The 20,570-nt window shown below is 36.1% G+C and overlaps 1 protein-coding gene across 1 annotated transcript in view; it reads right to left on the bottom strand.

Annotated features, from left to right (window-relative positions):
• Positions 1 to 20,310, bottom strand: part of CLEC16A (C-type lectin domain family 16, member A) — a gene marked incomplete at both ends in the record, with an annotated part of 33,136 nt that extends 12,826 nt beyond the window's left edge. The window contains 11 exons of the mRNA XM_010074144.1: positions 2,456 to 2,556; positions 6,559 to 6,688; positions 8,093 to 8,321; positions 13,416 to 13,529; positions 14,470 to 14,523; positions 15,346 to 15,520; positions 16,427 to 16,550; positions 16,891 to 16,896; positions 18,485 to 18,590; positions 19,228 to 19,367; positions 20,143 to 20,310. Coding sequence (XP_010072446.1) covers positions 2,456 to 2,556; positions 6,559 to 6,688; positions 8,093 to 8,321; positions 13,416 to 13,529; positions 14,470 to 14,523; positions 15,346 to 15,520; positions 16,427 to 16,550; positions 16,891 to 16,896; positions 18,485 to 18,590; positions 19,228 to 19,367; positions 20,143 to 20,310 — 1,347 coding nt within the window. The remainder of the gene's footprint in view (positions 1 to 2,455; positions 2,557 to 6,558; positions 6,689 to 8,092; positions 8,322 to 13,415; positions 13,530 to 14,469; positions 14,524 to 15,345; positions 15,521 to 16,426; positions 16,551 to 16,890; positions 16,897 to 18,484; positions 18,591 to 19,227; positions 19,368 to 20,142) is intronic.
• Positions 20,311 to 20,570: the final 260 nt, after the last annotated feature.

The raw sequence follows: 20,570 nt of genomic DNA, 5'->3' as shown, positions 1-20,570 counted from the left end.
AAATAGATAATCAGATCCTAGACACACAACTCCTAGAGATTTATTACTTCCTGAAACTGGGGAAACAACTTGGCCTCTCCATGTTTGGAGGGAGACCTTCACACCCTTTTGTAAAGAAAAGGATCATCAACCCATACCTTGAGAAAGTCTGCAGGCAGACAGATTTCTTGCATTATACTGAATTCAAATATAAACATTGGCTGCAGCTCAGTCCTGACATGCTTCCATAACTGATATTGAATTTGGTATAGAAAGGAGCAGCTGTACAGCTCCTGAGCTTGTGAAGAGCATTCTGCTCTTGCATCAAACAGGGGCACTAAATCAGCAGCTTGTAAAACCCCTCCTCTTAAAGGCAGGCAATGCTTCCATGGCCCTCAAGGCTGAAAGCCGTCTATTACAGGCAGGACACAAGAGGAGTGGGTTGGTCAAAGTCAGTGAAGACTAAAACTGGATGTCATTATCTGTCTAGCACCTAAGATTTACGGTGAAGGACAGGGGGAGAAAGGAAAATAGCTTCCAAAGAGCAACAGACTAATGTTAATTGCTGACAAGGGAAGCCAATGAGTATAGCCTAAAGATTTTTTAATTTAGAGAGGGCTGATGTGACCACCAAAGAATGAAGCATAGACTTTGACCCCTTAAATGCATAAAAGGTATCTCCAGTTTTAGGGACAGGATATTTTTAGCATGTTAAAAGGTAGATATTTCACCACCTGTTGTATTTCTCTTGGTAACCCTGGATATTGGGTGAAAAACAAACAGCAAAGAGATTGCAGAAACTAAGCAGCAAGAGGCTGCATCTGCTGCATTCCTCACTGTTTACAGCAATACTATATATGTAAGCAAATCATCTTTGAACAAGAGAGGATATTGGACTTTTTTTTTCTGGGAACAGGATATTGAAGAGTGACTAATTACACTGAAAGTAAATACAGTGGGCTGAAGGACTATGGTTTTAAATAGAAGAATTCTTAAGAAATACAACCCTAGAGTGCAGGCTTACTTCTTTACAATGCCGTTGAAAGACTTCTAGGGACTCTCTGAAACTGTAACATTCACAAATAATTATTTTGGCTATTCACAGCTTCAACTAATGAATTTTAAGAGAAGAGAATCCATCTCCGACATCAGCGTTTTCTAGTACAGTGATGCTCACAAGTCCCTTGAGGGAAGGCATTTTTTTCTGGAAGAAGTATACTGGTTGCAGGGGCAGGTGGGAAATCAGAGATGCAGGTCAGAGAGGGCTAGAGCATGGCAAGGCTCTGATGCTATCTTTGGTGATATCAGTTGCATTATTATCTATAAGATACTGTGAAAGCCCAGAAATTGTCTGCAAATTATAATCTTAGAGAAGCATTCCTCATTCCTGGAAAAAGATAAAGCCATCAAGAGGATGGAGGGAGAAGAGGAAGGGCTCAGCTTAGCTAGTTCCCTCAACACTCTCATCTCTACTCTACTTGCCCACTAGAGGCACCTTGAAGCTAGAAGAGAATCCTTATTTTTAAGCACACCATCACACCTGATGCTCTTTTGCTCAGTTTACTGTAGCAGTTGATTCATTTAAATTACTAGTGTGTTACAGAAATTATCCTCATAAGCAGAAAATAACTGAAATTCAGTTCTTGATTCCTGAAACACATGATTATTCACATGCATGGGATGTTTACATTATTATTCCATAAGGAATCTATTTAAAATTCACACAAAGATAAACAGCAAAAAAGCTAACCATACTCATCCCTCAGAAAAGGTTACACATTCTCATACTGTCTGAATTATAATGAAGTACATATTTAACAGTTTTGCTAGTTTATAAAATAGTCCAGGCTCCTTGAGAGACTTGCAAGATGTATTATGGCACAGAACACTGACAAACAGCTTTTGATCAGTTATGGCACAATGGACAAGAAGGCTGCTGAGGAACTGCACAGTATAAAAAGAATTACTGAAGGACTATCAAAGCTGCATAGAAATAGGCAATACATGACTTCCATAATCACGTCTGATTCTCAGGTCTTGTGCATTATCTGTATGTTTAAAGTATACAAAGATCTTATTTTAACATATGTGGACAAGTTTTTCAACTTTTTATGCTTAGCTTACATATAGCAATCACAGTACATGCAAAGCAGGAAAGAATTGGATCCCATATATATGTAGATTGAATATAGTGGGCTTCCACTGTAATTAAGAGATTAAAAATGAAATAATAATCCTATTCCAATTCCAGGAAACCTATGTAAAAAAAGTTATCTGATGTTCACAAAGCTTTCTAACAAATTGTTCTTAAAAAGATGATTCTTAGCAACTGTTTTTACTTACAGCATACTTATTTCTGCCCCCCCCACGTAAAGAATTTCTCACTGTTTAAGGCACGAATAAAATAAGTTACCAGCTAATGTCTAAAACCATGTGTCTCATTTAGTTTTCCTTTGAAAAAGCAAAAATTGCTTACCTTTGTTATGTGACATTGCATATAGAAGACAGAGCACAAAGAGGGCATAGTAATCATCTTCAGCACAGTCCAGTGCATTATAGACCATATCAAGAAAAGGCCTGTGGAAAGGAGTAATTTTAAAACAGTTAAGAAGAAAAAGAACATATCTACAGCAAAATTAGTAATGATCTTGTTCTACATGTAGCTAATAATAAGGCAAATATACAGTAATGCACATTTTCAGGTTTTAAACAAAAAATTAACCTGTTTGAGAGTACTCAGATTATAACCATGCCTTGTATTCACATTCTGACATTAATTCTGACATTTTAACAGGATATGTTACATAATACTTCCACAAGAACTGATTGTTCACACATTTACTGGGTTGTTTATAGCACATTTAGTGTGTGCAGAAGCGCTGTTATAGCATTTACATTATTTAAACTACATCAAAGTAAAATTCAGAAGAATATCATCCAAAGGCATAAAAACAAACACATCTTCTTATCTTCCGACCTAGCAGACAAGAAGCATCCACTACAAACCCATTGCTGTAGTTAGCTATGGGTCAGCAGGGCTACCAAAGATGAGAACACAACATCCTCCTGCACCTATTCCAGACCTGTGTCCCCCTCATGGTCACACCATATCCCACCCAGTAAGGCACTCAACCGCAGTCATAACAATGTATTTAACACTTCCTGTCGGCTCCACACACATTGCAACCACATGCTCTTTTACTAAAACAAGGCTACGGCAAGAATAACAGAACACTGCTCAGTTCACGACATTGCAGTTGCGTTTATGCACTTCTGAAGCTGGATTACAAGGATCCTCCATGATATCCTTTAATACCACTGAGTTATGATCTCTCTTTGCCCAAATTCAACACTGCTGCATGCACCTAAGCCAAATTTCCCACATCATGTTCCTACTGTAGAACAGAACTACTCAAGCAAAAACACCCTAAAGAATTAGCAATGTTGAAAATAAACCAAGAGTGCCTTCAGTCTTTCTAAGCATTAAAAACAAGCCCTAGAAGCCTCATGACACCCTGAAACAGGGCGCTCTACACATAGCAGAGTTCATCTTCAAAGTCTGTAGAAGAAATGACCAAGATACCAGGTTCAAGATTATTAAAATACTTAAATGCTAGATAACACTAGGTCTGTTGTCAGACCAACAGATGGTAATTACTGTAAAAACTGACCTACAATGTAAAAGTAATATTTATTTTAATTTTATTAAAATCAATGTTTTAGGAGGTCAAAGCTGCAGAAACATCAGTTCCATTAACAACTTCTGTTACCTCTAATGCATTTTTCATTATTTTTCCCCCACAAACTACTTAGTGAAATCACATAATTTAAAAAAAAACTATAGCAGTGAGAGAAATTATTTTCATTCCAGATGTTTTTTCACAATATCTATCTGCATTATCAAAGACTCAATAATCTGAAGCCGAAACAACTTCTAGGAATCCCACTCATCAACAGGTCCTCATATAGACTAAACATAGGGTAGACCTAGAAAAACTTCAGCTGTAAGCAAGCAGCAACAGAAGGCACAACGTGGCATGAAGGTTTTGCATTCTGGAAAAAAAAAAACCAACAAAACTTTGCTGTGTAGCATATGAAAAAGGAAGTTAATTTAAAACAAGCCCTTAGTCTTAAACTTTCCAGTACTGAGGCACATCAAAATTAAGTTACACCAAAAATACTTCAACTTTCTCTTTTATGTTCTTCACAGTCATACAATAGCTAAGGGAAATTGAAAACTTGACTTAGCTTTTACAGCTACAGATTTTTAACAGTAAATTGTGCTGTTTTCCCTTTTTTTCAACAACTATTGGACAATTTTAAAAACCACTTAATATTAAAGGCTATATGGCAAGTATTTTCAAATGCATTTCTTAACTCTAAGCATTTCCTTCCTTTACTAGTCTCTTACTAGTGACTTGATAGAAGAAAAACATAAGAGGCCATACAAGTATTCCTCAAATTATTTATTCTTGTGAAGCATGTCCACAATTGAAGACTGCAACACATTAGGAATCACCATCATCACAGTCATTAATGATTATTCCAGTTATGGAAGTTCCTCCCACTTCAAGCATGGCGTAAAAGATCACTGCATTTTCCGCTACTACATGGCACCTTATCCACAAGACTCAGGGATTCCAACCAGGGTAGGAAAGGAGCTACACATGCACTGGTTTTGGCTGGGATAGCTAATGTTCTTCACAGCAGCTAGCATGAGCCTATGTTTTGGATTTGTGCTAATAATTTTTATAACACACCGATGTTTTAGTTGCTGCCAAGCAAGGCTTACATTAAGCTAAGGACATTTTTAGCTTCTCATACAGCCTCTGCCCTCCAAGTTGTGTTTCTACAAGAAGCTGGAGAAGACACAGCCAAGACAGTTGACCCAAACTGGCCAAAGGGATATTCCATACCATAAGATGTCACGCTCAGTATATAAGTTAGGGAGAGCTGGCTAAGTGTGGCAATCGCTGCTCGTGGCCTGGCTGGGCATCAGTCAGTGAGTGGTGAGTGGCTGATCACTTGTTTTTTCTTGGATTTTGTCTTGTCTCTCTCTTTTTTCACTGTTTTCCTCTCCATTATCTTCCCCCCCCCAATCATTAAACCTTTCTTGTCTCAACCCACAAGTTTTCTTACCTTTTCCTCCGATTCCCTCCCCTGTCCCACTGCGGAAGGGGTGGGGGGTAAGCAAGAAGCTGTGTGATGCTCATTTGCCAGCTGGGGTTAAACCACGACAACACACTTGAGCAAATTTATTGAGAGATTTAGATACTTATTCAAATATTGCATTTGGCATATTGAATAAGACTAAAGCTTAAACTATAGTAGCTTATCCATCCATATTTCCAAAAATTCATGTACAAAACCAAGGCCAGAAATGCCCTACACAAGGTCTCTCCTTATCTTAAAAACATTTTTAGCTCTGCATGTTCTTAAGTGCTGTTTATTTTTAGAAAAGGTGCAGGATGCTGTCAGATCATAATCTGCAGTTCAGAAGAGTCCGAAAATGCAGACATTTGCCAAATGCACTGGCATCTTATATGTAAGTATTTCACACTTTAAGACCTGAGCATCCTAGTTGCTTTAGTATTCAATGCAGTCATTCCTAATTTCTTTCTAAAAGCCATCTGGCACATATTTTAGTCAAAATATCAATAATCTAGAACAACGTATTTTAAAGCCAGTTCAAGTCAAGGTTCAATTTCACATTTACAATGAAAACTAAATGTTGTCTTTATTAATGAATGTAACCTAAGCTACAAAGCCATAATGGAGACAGAATGAAATTCTGGGAATAGCAGACAGCACTTCCCAAGTTTAAAAATAAATTTGAAATCCTATTAAACATGTGCATTTCCCCAAGGGATGTGTTTGCAATTGCTTTTGTGTCAGAGATGGCACATTCAGTTTGTTTTCTGTTTCTAAGAACAAGAATGCAAAATTCTTACTGAGAACGTGTCTTATGGGTATTTAATATATCCAAGTTTAAATTTTGAAGTCAGGGAAATTTCTGCTCCCAGAAACACTTGAGCACTGCATTTCAAAGAGAAGTTTTCAATAACCCTAAGAGATACTAACAGACCTTGGAAACTGTACATAGGTTTGTAGGGTTTATTTGTAACCACTACTACTAAAATTCTGCAAAATTCAGCCCCGAACTGAGGAATTTTCCGCTTTTTTTTTTTTTCCCTATAGATGTATACAAAATTGACAGATGTGACAACAGATATCATTAAGAAAACTTCTTTTGGCTTAGAGTTTTAGAAAATTCTGGAATTAAAACATTTATATTTTGGTTTTATTGTGTTAATATTCTGTAACTCAACTTTACCAACTTATGATATCACAACTGCCATAACAGAAAGCACAAACTTAACAAAAGAACAGGACTGTTTCCAAAACTGATTGGTAGAAAGGCCATATCCCATTCTTCTGTTGCCTCACTTATTTGTGAGCCACAAGAACTATGATTTTAATTGGAGGCAGATTTGAGACATCCCTTAAGACAAGTGAGAGATTTAACAGGAGAGCAAGTAAGGAAGCAACCCAGAAAATTACATCACAGTTCCTTTATACCTGTTCCAGTTTGTTATCTCACTCCCAGAGGCAGCTGCACTCTTTTCTTCATCTGTTGTATTCTGTTCTGTCACAGTAGACATAGACAGTTCTGACAGTTTACATCTCTCCATGATTACCATCTCTATTTCTAAAAAGAAAAACCAAACAAAAAAAACGCACAACACAATTTGATATTTTTAACAATTATTGCAAACTCTTTTGTATTTTTCTATTTTGCATTAAAAGTGACTGATGCAACTACACATATGAGGTATAACCATAACCTCAGAAAGGTTAACAAATTAGTAGATATAGGCAAATTTTCTTCACAATAAAACAGTTTGTTTACATTTCTTTAAGGAATTTAACTGCCATAAGAAAATTATACAAATAATATATGTATATGTACCTATTATTTTGTCAAATAAACAAGCAACAGTAATTGTCCTCCCCTTCAAACCACAGGAAGAAAATACATAGAACCTCTTTCTGGAAAAAAAATTCTTTGTGAAAATGCTGGTGAGATTGGGGCATGGATAGACACCAAGTTTCACAGAGGCTGTAAATAGGTATCTACCATTACAGCAAACAGGATACCTGGTCCTGAGTGCTTCATACCTATTGGCTTTAAGTAGACACATTAGGACCAAATCTAGCTTTTTCTTAAGAATTTGGACAAAGATGACTACTAAATGCATCAGTTTAAACAACAGATCATATATTTTCTTCAAATCATGGTAGACAATGCATCAGTTATTTGACATCATTTAAGAAAAGCCTTCTTGAACAGACTGCTTACCTAAATCAAAATGCAACTATGGAAAGGGCTGTCAAAGCATAAAGGTCTTGTTTTCAATTGCTTGCATGCAATTAATTCTCCCACATTTTTCTCAATTTATGTCTAAAGACTAGTTTCTGACGTACATCCTTCCAATAGTTACTAACTAGCAAAATAAACAGTTACTATATGCTGTGAGACCACTCATCCTATAAAACCAGTTCTTCTTAATGTTAGCATTAGGTCAAAAATGCTGAAAACCTGTAATTAAAAATCTAAAAGTTAAAGATGTCTTCTTCAGTTTTGGTCTATTTAATATCATCTTCTACCACGTACTGTCACTTTCAGCACACTTGTTGAATTTCACCATTGAAACATACATAAAATACTCCCAAGCACCTTACAAAGGTAAAGCGGCTACACCATTTTCATTGCCACAGAAGGAAAAGTTACAAAAACGTGAAGTCTACTTATAAAGTGCCCCATAATCACGTACACCTAGGCACAAGGCACGCATTTGTGAGAAGGGCTGCAGACTACAGGAAGACATGAAAACACTTGCATAGCTTTTAGACAGATTAGAAGTACACGTTCTGACAGAATAATTTACCATAACAAAAAAAAAATACAGCCAAAGACTGAAACAACTTTAATGGTCCCATATCTACCTAGTGCAACAAGAGAACAAGTCATGTAGCAGATCATGACCAGGTCCATACAGTAAATAAAATTATCCAAATTGTAAGCATCATTTTTATTTGCTGGTATACTCACCTTCATTTTCACTGCTTGTTCTGATGCCCTTTGAACTCGCTTCTGTACCTTTACTTTTATCTAGGTCATCTTGGTTATCTTCAGATCCTCTCTCCTCTTCATCTTCTTCACCAACATTTTTATAGTTGGGTCTTTTCTGCACCCTCTTCTTCCCCTTCTGTTTGTTAATTTCAAGAGATCTCTCAAGCGTTTCTGTTGGTTTTATGAAACATCTGATACTTGACTTTGCCTGTAAATTTGAAGAGTTTACACTGAGTTAAAGCAAGACATTTTTAACTCTAATTGATAAAGAAACTTCAGTTCATAGAAAAGAGGGGTTTTCTTAGAATGTACATTAGCATACTACTTACAAATCTCAAATCCCTTTTTAAAAATACAAGAGAGCAGAGCTCAAGTTGTATCAAATCATCAGTAGAACAATTATCTCCAAAGCAACATATCCTAAAGTTCTATCATTAAAAAGTATGCCACCTTGAGATAAGAAGATACAAACTACCTATTTTATCAAGAGAAGTTTATTAATTTTTTTCCCTTCTTTGAACTTAGGAGGTGAGACAGCTAGTACATACAATATTAAGACACCTTTTGCAAAAAAGATAAAGGCAGCAAAATTCAAAGTGTATGTTGACAGCAATGTATTAATAAGAAATACACTCTTTAAATGTCTTTGGCAGTAGTAAGGACAAAAAACAATGCTCTACGCCATGAGCTTTTTTTGAATCTTAAGCTTCCCTCAGCAGCATACTAGTCCTTGTATATCAACTAGGAATAAATGGCACCAACAACAACCTGTTTTGGGCCTCCCGACATTGACTTACCAAGTCTGGAAAACAACACCACTTCATTTGTTAGACTTTAATACACTTTTGTTCTACCCAAAGATATCAGAAGTTTATCTTTCAAGTCAAAACACTATTTTTGGACAAGAAGGCAAACAGTATTCAATCACTACCCAATTTTCCTGATTATTAATTTACAGAGCAAGAAAATAAATTTAGACAACATATTTCTCCTAGAGGAAATAAGTATCTCCAAGAGCGTCTGCTCTCCTAACAACAGAGAACAAAGTATTCTTTGTTCTTTGCCAGCTGCATTACCAGAGCACATGCTCTCTCTCACCCAGAGCTATAAACATTGATCAGTCAAAACTCTTTGTACTGAGAAGTGAAACACATGGTTTAGGAGCTTCCTGCCAGCACAGGTTTACGCTGAACAAGACTGCTATAGAAACTTCATTACCTTTCAGACTTCAGTACTTCAATCACATCTAGCTGATGCTGGCTAAAGGGTCAAAAATTTAAGGGCAAGCAAGAGAAAAGAAGTAATACTAGAGTAAATACAAAACTGATTACATTCCTTGCCTTAGGTGACTGAAGTACAATAAGCATTGTAGATGAGTGCAAACAGACCTCAAAGAAAAAGTTTGGAAAAATCCTTCCCTTCACTTAATAAGGAACAAAAAATAAGAGATTAGGAAAAGATCTGCGAAGAAGCCCTCTCTACAAGTCAAAAAGCCAAAATGTTTCTCTGAATGTGCTTTGTTAAAAAGTTCATAGAGAAATCTTGCATGTCACCTCACACTTGGCACTGAAACAAACCATATAGTAGGAAGAATCTTTCACAATACCAAAAAACCCACAATGTACAATTTACCACATTATGTTCCCCAGTAACCTATTTTTAGTCTGATCAAACTGCAACATAGGAAGGTTATAAAACAACCAGAGTTACAACCAGGTTACCTTTTATTGATGGTTTCTGGTCAGAAAACTCATAAGAAAAGGGAAGAACTCATTAAGTCCTATTCTTCAGGGGAAAAAAGAAAACACATTTTCCCCTTCCTGCATTTACTTGTTACAATTTCTTCCTAGACTCCTGTAGCTACTTTCTTTATGAAGAACGCATGTACTTAACATCCTTGCATTTCTAATGTGCTGTTAGCCATATGAGCAAAATAACAGAAGAGACCACTAGACAGTGAACCATGGTCTGGTCCATCTCAAGAAAGAATGTTGAGAAAAAAAGTCAACATATATATAGCCTTGTTATATTTATCAGAACAGGATATACTTATTCTAAAATCACACTTAAAATTAATTTACATAGTATATGGTTTATCTAAACTGATCATACAGTTTGAGATGCTGCTATTTTATACTTTTCAAATGTCTTTCAACCATATTTTCAATAATGATTTATCCTGTGCAATGTGTGCTAGTAAAACAAGGCAGTACCAGTAACAACTTTTACGGGAAGGAGAAAGTAGGTTAAACAAGAAACCAAGAAACATGAAATAGGTAGAACTGGCCCACATCCGAGTTATGCAGGAAAACAGATTTCACAGGAAATAAGGTAAACCTTAGTGTGATGACAGCTAAGAAGTTTAAATACACTCTGCTGGCTATACATATTCAAGCCTCATAATGAGATAAGAGTTAGTATTTCTTCTGATGACACCTAAAAACAGAAACACAGGGAAAAAAAATACAGAAAGAATCTTAAATTTGCTGTACTTTGAGGTGGAGAACTCGTTCAATGGAGGTTGGGCAATCACTACTGCCCTATGATGTTCAGCAGATGTCCATGGGTAAGTTATTGCCTACTCATAAGCTATCAGCAGTCAGACTGGCTGGTGATTTTTACTGTAAATAAATTTGTGGAAAAAAGTACTTTTTTTTTTCCTGTTGTGACAACTATCATTGCTCTTTTGCCCTAAATAACTCTGGATATGTTGCATTCACACACAGCAACTGCAACCCTTACTCATTTAGTCTGTACGAGGATATGCGACCTTGCTTCTGGTAATCTCAGTCCATACTCTATACCTTTAATTCATTTTATTAGAAAGATTAATACAGACATGAGGTTCTACTTTGGGTTTTAGAAACTACATGCTAGTTAGAAACTGACAGTTACAGTTCAATTTAAATATATCAAGACAGATCAGTTACAAGAGATGAGCAGCATAAGATACAGAGCACTGCTTTAGAGATAACTGGGGCTCGCCATAACACACACAGCCCCAAAACAATAAACTTAGAAGAGTACCAGAATGATTACCATGGGAAATTATAAAATAAAGGAAGTAGTAAAGACAAATCTAGGTCTGACTTAAGAACAAACACAACTCTCAAGTCAGTCAAAAAGTAAACTAAAAAATTTGCTCATCACTTTTGTCTACTAACCTCAGAAGAAGCAATTCTAAAGTAGCTTCTGAAATAGTTTCCATTATTCAATAGAAGTTTGTAATTTCTTTGCAACAGAATATACCACAGTGATAACTTTGCAATGATCCTAATATACCTTATAATCCCAAGAATAGCCCATGAAATGGCCAACAATGTTCAAATATAAGCTTTCTGCTCTAAAAGGTCCTATTACAGAGCAACAAGAAACTGCCTCACCTTAAGTTGTCTATGCCTCCATATCGGGAGATGACTTTAGCCTCACTGCACTGAGTTGTGTATCAGTAGAAAACACCGTGTGATATATGTAGTAGTTCATACCCTTAACTGAGAGCAGCTCACTTGATAGCTCCCCTCACTGGAAGTAGGGAATGGAGCTCTTCTGCTGAAGATTACTCCCTGCTCTTTCTGCAAATAACCAAGGTCTGCCAGTAGGCTTTCTGACAAGCACAGGTTCTCCTCTCCAAGGTTTCACTGAAGAATATAATTGAATTTACTAAAAACTAAAGTTTCTCCCATGAAGTTTTTTCCTCATCCACCAAAATCACCACTACTCTGCTCTCCCTGTAACAAAGCTCCACCTCCAGCAGTTTTACTGTCTATCCTAGAAAGCCAATATCCCTCCTATTTTCTACCTGTTCAGGTATGGCAGAACTCCCAGTTTACACACCACGGGGACACATCTTTAAGACAAGCAAGACGCAGCAACCTAAACAGTATTACAAACATAAGAGAACAGATGAACAGATGTTTGTAAGAAACCCCTAATACCTGTAAAGTCAGTGCAAGCTCACAAACATGATACAGATACTTTGTAACTCTGTACAGTGATGGGACAGGAAAAGAAAATCTCACTTCTGCAACAACTGGTGCCCCACCTTCTCGCCACAAATTTCCTTGTAACAAAGCTGCTTCTGCACAAGTAACACTCGGGACATTCAGTACACAGCTAGCAGAATGTCAGGCATTTGCTAACACAAGAAAGAGCCTCCTTTATATTAAAGCATGCAGTGGAATGGTAGAGCTGACTGAAATTTTTTCAATAAAATATCAAGGTCCACAGTACAAAAAACAGAACCCAAAAGGTACTGGCTAAGATCAGCCCACGCAGCTTCCACTGCACAGTAGGAAAAAATTTGGAGAAGTTGACTCGTATCATGGAAGAGTCAAAGCATATCTCCCCCTTGAAACCCTCAGAGCTATAGCCACTGCTGGGAAAGAATGTGCATAAGAACCAATCCACTGCTTGTTATAAATCAAACATTCAGCAGTAACTCTGCTGACTAGTGAGACATTAGAGGACACATTCAATCTTTGGACAAAACTACAGTCAGAAGCCTCTTACCAAAGTAAGGTCATACTTCTTATTACCATCCCCAAACAGGCCTTTAAAAAGTAACAAGCATTTCACAAACTGTGAAACCCACAACAAAAGGGAAAAAAATCATATACATGACACACACTTGGAAAAACACTAACAACAGCATCTAGCAACATCTACACAGAATTAAATCTGAAGGTACAAGAGCAAGGACAAAGTGATAGCACTCCCATCTATTTGTGGCCGGTCTACATTCTCTTATGCACATTTATGCATACTTTCAGAGATGATCAGTTTTACTGCTAAAACACTGGGAATATTCAGACAAAAATCTTTATTTCCTTCTATATTCAAACAATATACCATAAGGACACTTTTTTTTCTAAGTCTCTCATTTCTGCTACAACTTGTGTAATGAAATCATTTCACAGGAAAGTTCTGATGACTCATTTCTATTTCACTACCAAAGGGCTGATAACAAAAACTGAACACAGAGGACTGGATTACAAAAGTGTCCCATCAAAGTGATGGAAGCCTTTGCAGTGTCTGACCCCGGCAGAAGGAACTAAGTATTTTAATTAGTGTCCTACACATTCTTATACCACTACCTGAAATATATACACATGCACAAAAAGATACTGCAATATTCTAAGTTGCACAGAGCATTTTTCTGCTATCATATCTAACAACAAAAGCTATAATTTCCTATTGCTGCTCCTCTCTCCTAAACACAATCACCTTAGCTTATCAGTTTCCAGATTTTGTTTTTCAAATATTTTCTTTGCCTCTAAAAAGAAAAGATTAGTTGGCCACTTACTGAGTTTTTCTGTATATCTTGTTCAACTTTAGAAGAAAACACCGAGAGGTCACCATTAAGTATAACCTCAGCCAACGAGTTCACCAAAGGGGCGTAATGTATAATTAGAAAAACCTATTAAAAGAAGGGTGGAAAGAAACATCAGACATACATTACTAAACACATACAGTTTCACAGTTTCAGTCACTGAACATACTTATTTTTGATCTTCTTAAATTGGTATCTTAAAGTTTACATATACAACAAAGTACAATTGGTGTTCATGAAATCTACTTCAAAACACAGGGGACCATAATCCTCTCTACAGGTATTTGACCTCTCTCTACATTTTAAGCTATCTAGTTTAATAATTCTTCATACTCTTCCATCCTTCTGAGAAATGCAAATTCTCTCTCCTTATCAGCTTTGAAATGAAAGTTGTGTGATATCCTAGCAAGGAACCCAAATTAGAATTAGAAAACTGTTTTTTTGAGAAACTATACAAACCGACCATGGTACACAGCATCCACTGACCTTTCTCTTACACCAACAACTGGCAAGAATTCTGTAAGTTCTGCGTTGTGCACGCAATTACTTTGCAATGATTCACAACTAAATGTCATGCAATAAGCTGAACTGGATCAGAAGCAGCTGTTCTGACTATGAAATCACAATGAATTGTGGTCTAGCAACAAAGTGGCTACATAATACAGGAATAATGGCCATACTGACTATAACATTAAAGTGCTTCAGTGTTTTAACAAGGTTCTCTATCTACACTAACCACTATTTTGAGGCAAGGCTTACAAGGTTGGGCCACCAAACAACTGGCCTTGGGACAGAACCAGCTCAGAAGAATGATATTAACTCAAGTAAGAACCTATTTGGTCTGCCCATAAAAAGACAACTTATCTTGCCTTTATTTTTCTTTAATGGAAACTGATAGGTTTCAAACTTAATTTGCCAAATTGTCTTTAATGGCTTTGCCAAAACAGATGAAAATACAGTAATTTATAAATCATAATGCTACTGCAGAACATGTTCTTAAATAGGACAAAATACTTAAAATACTTACTTGAGAAAGAAGATAGAGAGAAACTTGGAGACTTATTTTTGGACGCTCTCCACCCTATGGCAAAAACATTATGAAAAATGCAGATTTATTTACACAAAGTTAAAGCATTTACACTGTCTAATATTTTATTTAAAACAAAAAACTTTTAATATCATATTGTTCCATGTTCTGCTACCAAACGTTCAGAAAGCATCATGCTCTTTAGCATTCACTTCTTGTAAACTATTTCAAATGAAGACTCTCCAAATAAGCATACCCTTCACTCCACAGGCTTAAAAAAATCACTATTGATTACTGTCTTTCATAGTCACTTTGGTAACTTAAATTTAACAGATGAGTATCATAGAGGTATATTGGTTTTCACTACGCTACTATTCCTTCAAAAAGTACTTCTCGGTTAACATACATTGAAGTCTGCTCTAAAAATAAGCTATTCAGAAACAATGAAATATTACCTGCATAATAAAAACACATTCTTAACAGACACTCCTCTAAATTAGATCACATGGGACAAAAATATTTGAAGTATAACTTGAGCACAACAGTGCTAAATTTATATCACAAATCTCCCAGTGTCAGAGAAATTTAAACCCTGTTCCAAATTTGCAGCTCTTTTCATCTCCGCTATTGTTGGCATTTAACAACCATGTCATCCAAAACAGTATTTGTTCAGTGAATAAAGTTTCACCTATTCTGCCCTTAAATTCAGTCTCGGGGTATTTCCCCTACAGGCACCTTATTTAAGCTGTTTCATGTAAAACACAAAAACATAGATAGACAGTATTAACCCTACTACAGAATTGCTGAACAATTCATTATGCATACTGAAAGCAAATAATACCTTTAGGACTTAACTGTTTGCAGGTATTAGCTTACCTTATCTTGATTAACTAATGAATACACGTAGAGGGGAAGAAAGAGCCTATTAAGTAGATGGTCTGTCAGCACATCATTTAAAAATTCACAATTAATGATAAGAATATCATTAAGGTAATGTAAATGATCAAGATGTTCTGCTACCAGGTCACTCAGTTTGCCCCTGTTTCTATGCCTGAAAAAGAGAGCAGAAAAAAAGTCTCAGATCCAATCAATTGTCAAAGTCTTAAAAATTTAAGGAAAGAATTCATGTGTACCCCTTCCAGAGATCATCTCGCACAAAACAGACTGCCTAAAGAATGTGTTTTCAGTAAAGTCAACTAATGCAGCTAGCAATCAGTATTCAGGCCTATATGTGCTTTAGGATGCACATAGCAAGTTTTGTCCAGCCTCTCAGAAGCAATGTTTTTACAAAACTTCACTTTCCACTGCCAGAGTCTTTTCAGAAGTCAACCACTAAAAATGGTAAATTTGTTTCCAAAAATAAAAGAAGAAATGTATGTTGTATTTAATGTCTACCTCTTCACTTTAAGAAAGCAAGAAACAGCCACCCATTCTAAGGTGGCAGTGGGAAGGCAAACCTGAATCAACAAAAGATTTCTGTAGTTGATGGTGGAACATTACACAGAAATTTCAGGTCTGACAGTTCACATATTAAATAAAGTTCACCTTTCCAGATGATTTTTTTTTTCTAGAATCTTTTCAGAAAGCTGTTCTACTGACATGATACATAGAAAAGGAACAGTAAAAAGACAAAGTTAGTAAGACTGAGAAGCACAAAATACCTTTTGTGTCTTCTGTATATCTACTACATTTAGCAGAATTAAAACAAAGATGAAGAAAAAGCATGTTGCCAAACACTAATTTACTGGTATGGATATCAACACAGATAGGACACACAGCACTAACCACTTAATTCAAAGAATCACTAAAAAACTTCGCAAGAATGAAAAGCTTGAACTGTCCACAAGGCAACATATCCAGAAATTAACTTAATCAGACTACTACAGACAAAATGAGGAGAGTATCAATGTCTGGGAAAAGCATTTCCATTCAATACCCGGCATTTGTAAAAGCTTACTCTTCATCAGTCTGCACACAGTTATCCAGTTCTATCACGTGGCTTCCAATAAACCAGACGAGGTTGGAGAAATAAGGGACAGCAGTTTTATCTCTAATGTAATGCAGCATAGGTTGGTTGTCCACTGAAGAGAAATTGTTAAAAAGAAAAATCAGTTGTCTTTGTTTTTTTAATTAATTGTTAAGAAATACAAAAGTATCTTCTGAATTGTGATTACATGCTAGCTTTTCATACGAGTATATACCTGACATGATCTTTCGCATGAAATGGACATCTACAAAAGCATCATATCAATTCTTAGTTGGCTTGAATGAGCCTAATATTGATATATTTACATAGGTCTGAAGACAAACAAAACTAGAGGAATTCAGAAAGGGTTTTTTTAGCACATTCCGTATTAAAAAGAAGAGAAAAAAGCGTAAGAATAAAGCAGTAATGCTGAAAGTCAAGCTAGTTAGACTTACATGACACTGCATTAAGGAACACAGGAATCATCAGTGAAGGAAGGGCAAAAGAAACAGACAACAGTTAACAGGATTAGGAACTAGGATAGTGACATCCTCCAAAAGGGTTTAAAAAGCTAAAGCACAAAGCATCTAAACTAAAAGATATAGGGCAGCTGTTAGATCAGAACATATGCAAATGGATAGTCAGAAAATGACACCCGAACATCTGAGCTGTGTTTTTTCAACTCTAACCTTTATAACACTACAACATTCAATGAAAATTCTAGAGAAGTACATTTTTTTTACCATAAAAATATTCAGTTACATAAATATATAACAAATAGGATACGAAGCCTGCACTTTGCTCTTTTTGCGAGCTCATATTTGAGTTTACAGCTCCTTGAAGAAGAAAACAAGCACCAAATGCACATTTTTCAACACACAAAAGAAGGACATTTTGTCCCTTGCAGCCAACACTTTATAGTAGGTTCTTTATAGAACCTATCTGCTATCCAGGCTATCCAGTTATTTACAAAGCCTATTGTTCACAGTCTAAAAAAAAAATCTTCTACTCTTCCATGATGAACACTGTAATCAAATCTCTACTAATCTTAATTGATAGTCGCATAAGTTCAAAATGTAATTTAATTTAAAATGGATTAGCGAATAAGACCTGCATTAACATATTCTATAATACATACTACTTTACAGCACACTGATTTCAGAGGCAGAAGTTCTGAATGCACACCAATTTTTCTACAGAGATCACTGTGGTATTTTCAGTCTCTCACAGATTTTATACACCCCAAGAAAAATTTAGTGGGAAGTTACTTTTGCACATTGTCTAGTCCAAACCCATTCTCAAAGTAATGCTTAACTTCAAAGTTCAACCAGGTTGCTAAGGGCCTTGTTGAGTTTTGAAGAACTCAAACAATACAGATTCCTCAGTTTCTCTGGAAAACCTGCTGTAGTGTTCAACTAGTCTCACAGTGAAGTGTTTGGTTTTTTTCTTTTCTTATGTCCTACAAGAACATCCAGTACAGGAGTCTGCACCTGCAGCCTCCTGGCCTTCACCAGCACCTCTGGGATGGGTCTAGCTCTGTCTTCTTTATACTGGATTGACTCCAGCAGCTATGAGCTCTACAATCGTATTCTAATGTACTTCAAATCCAAAAGGAAGTGATGAAGCCAGTAAGGTTACTGCTTCATACATTATAAAGCTCAAGATTGTAAGTAAAAAACACTTGATATTCTTAAAGCACTTTGGTTTGAGGGTTGTTTTTTGTGTTGGTTTGTTTGTTTGCTAAATACAGTCACATTCTGATCTCTGTTGAAAGGGAAGCTAAAGTTCCTTGTTGCATGCTTGATACTCTCGGGTTTTTAATAACCCAGTTTCATCTGTGAGGAAACTACTATTTACAAGTACGTACTGTAGGTTTGGGGTTCTGTTTCACAAAAACCAAAATATGTATCTGAAGCATGTTTACATGCTAAGCCTTTCAGTATCATAAAACAGACAGAACATCCTTAAATCCAAATAACTGAAAATTAAACTACAATGAAACAAGCAGTTTGTACACATGCTTTTTTAATATATAAAAACCATACCTACCTTTGTAGACATTTAAAGTTATAGTCCTGACAGCAATCCTGACCATACTTTCTGGGTGGTTAAAAAATTTTATAGCTTCAGTGTACAACGCAAAGTCATTAGTGTGCTGTAACAAGAGGAAAGAAAGCATTCATGAATTAACCAAACATGTACAGAATACTTGTTTGGATTCTGCACGAAAAATGTTTTCCATGTATTACTCTGATATTTTTAACTTCTACCTAAGTAATCGAAATTATTTTACAATGCAGAGTCAGCTGCATTTGCAGCTCTGCGTTAAACTGATTTCGGCATCAGAGCTTTCCATGTTAACTGCACATACTCAGTGCTGTAATGCCCTCTTCTGGCAAACTGTGGAATGGAACGAGGAAAAACCCATCTCGACTTTGGCCTTTGGTCAGGCTTTAGACTTTGAACAAGCCTCTTAGAAATAAGTGGTGCAACAGAAAATATCCTGTTTATAAAAGCACAACAAGGCATAAACAAGTTGAATTCTCAAGGAAGCAGACTTCGGAACTACTGAAACAGTCCAATAACACTAACTTCCAGATTTTTATTTTATTAGGGTATAAGGACGAAGACCTTCTTTATCATGCTTTTGCAGAGATCCCCACAAATGAATCACTGTTACAAAAATAAATGCAGGACATGCTGAGACAAGAGACTAAACAGAATATGTGCTAGATTGCTATCAATTTCTAATTGTCCTCTTATCCTTATACTGAAACTCTTTCTTCACTTACCTCATTATAAAAGAAATGTACAGTATGATTGTTGGAAAGAGTTTTCAAAAATGATATGTAATATGCCATTATCTCCTCATCAGAAAAGTCAAACTTGTGGACAATAATAGAATTTACATAGTTATTAGAGAGCAGGTAGTCTGAAAAATAAGAGACATTACACAGGTTAACAGAAAGAAAAAAAACCATTATGCTAACCTGCTGTGCTTAAAGTACCAGCTAGCAACAAAATACCTGATGCTCAAAGGTCCCAATTTTTAGCCAAACAACTGAAGTGACGGTTTCAAGTGGTAACAGGGAAATTATTCCCTAAAAAGGTCTTTTCTCCCCAAGAACGAGAAAACTGAGACTATACTTCACCTTCCTCAATTTATGCAGGCTTTGCAGCTAATAAATAACAATTAAAGCAACTCTCTTTTCCTCCCAAAGTCATAAACTCTCAAAGGCTTGTACGCAACTTTCTCTTCATGATAGTTGTGGAGGATTTTATTAATTCTCTGTCCTCTTTACATGTTTCTAAAAGTGTTGAAGTAAACACAAGTGGCTGAGTGCCAGCCCCAATGATGTCAGAACATTTCCAGCACAAATTAGACAACAGAGTTCCACCACATACTCTGTGGCAGCAAGGCAAACACTTCACCACAACTCATTTGTTCACTTAAAGAAGCCTGTGAAATATGCAAAATAAGTGTTTCAGTAGTACCAAACAACTAACATAACTACTGAAAATTTATATTAAAAGGTATTTTGGAGTCAAATTACACTGCATTTTCAGTAGTATTCAACTAAAAAGATTGTTAGGAATTCATATAGTTCTTCTGTGAAGGGGCACGAGTACTAAATTTCACTAAATGAAAGGGAATTCAATCAAATCTTGATCACTTAATCCTAACCAGTTTAAAAGCATGCCCTTACACAGTGATGTTTCATGACTGATGTTCTCAAAAAGGATGTTCAGAGTCTGCAGAAGCTGTACACACACATAACGACCAGACTTCTGACGCAAGATGTTCAAGAAGAAAACAAACATATTCTTCTCCAAGAAAAAGCTGAAATGAAACAGAGGTGTCATTAAGTCACTTGCTGTATTTAACAGGAACATAATTTTACTAGGATCAGGGACAATTCCAGGCAAGTTTGACAAACAGCATGTTTACATTTATAAAGAATTATTTTGCAAAGTTTTGTTTGTATAACAGAAGATGATCTTCCAAAAACCTAATATACTAATACTAATACTAACAAGGGCAATTAAACATTCAAATTATGCAGGAAAAGGATGTCAAGGAATCAGGACCTCTTTTATTTTTAGTGTATTCAGTCTCACCTCTGTGCCTGGCAAG

The sequence above is a fragment of the Pterocles gutturalis genome, unplaced genomic scaffold (assembly GCF_000699245.1).
Source record: "Pterocles gutturalis isolate BGI_N339 unplaced genomic scaffold, ASM69924v1 scaffold8192, whole genome shotgun sequence".
Lineage (NCBI taxonomy): Eukaryota > Metazoa > Chordata > Aves > Pterocliformes > Pteroclidae > Pterocles > Pterocles gutturalis.
Note: the sequence above shows the minus strand (reverse complement) of the source record. Positions and strands in the feature narration are given on the sequence as shown.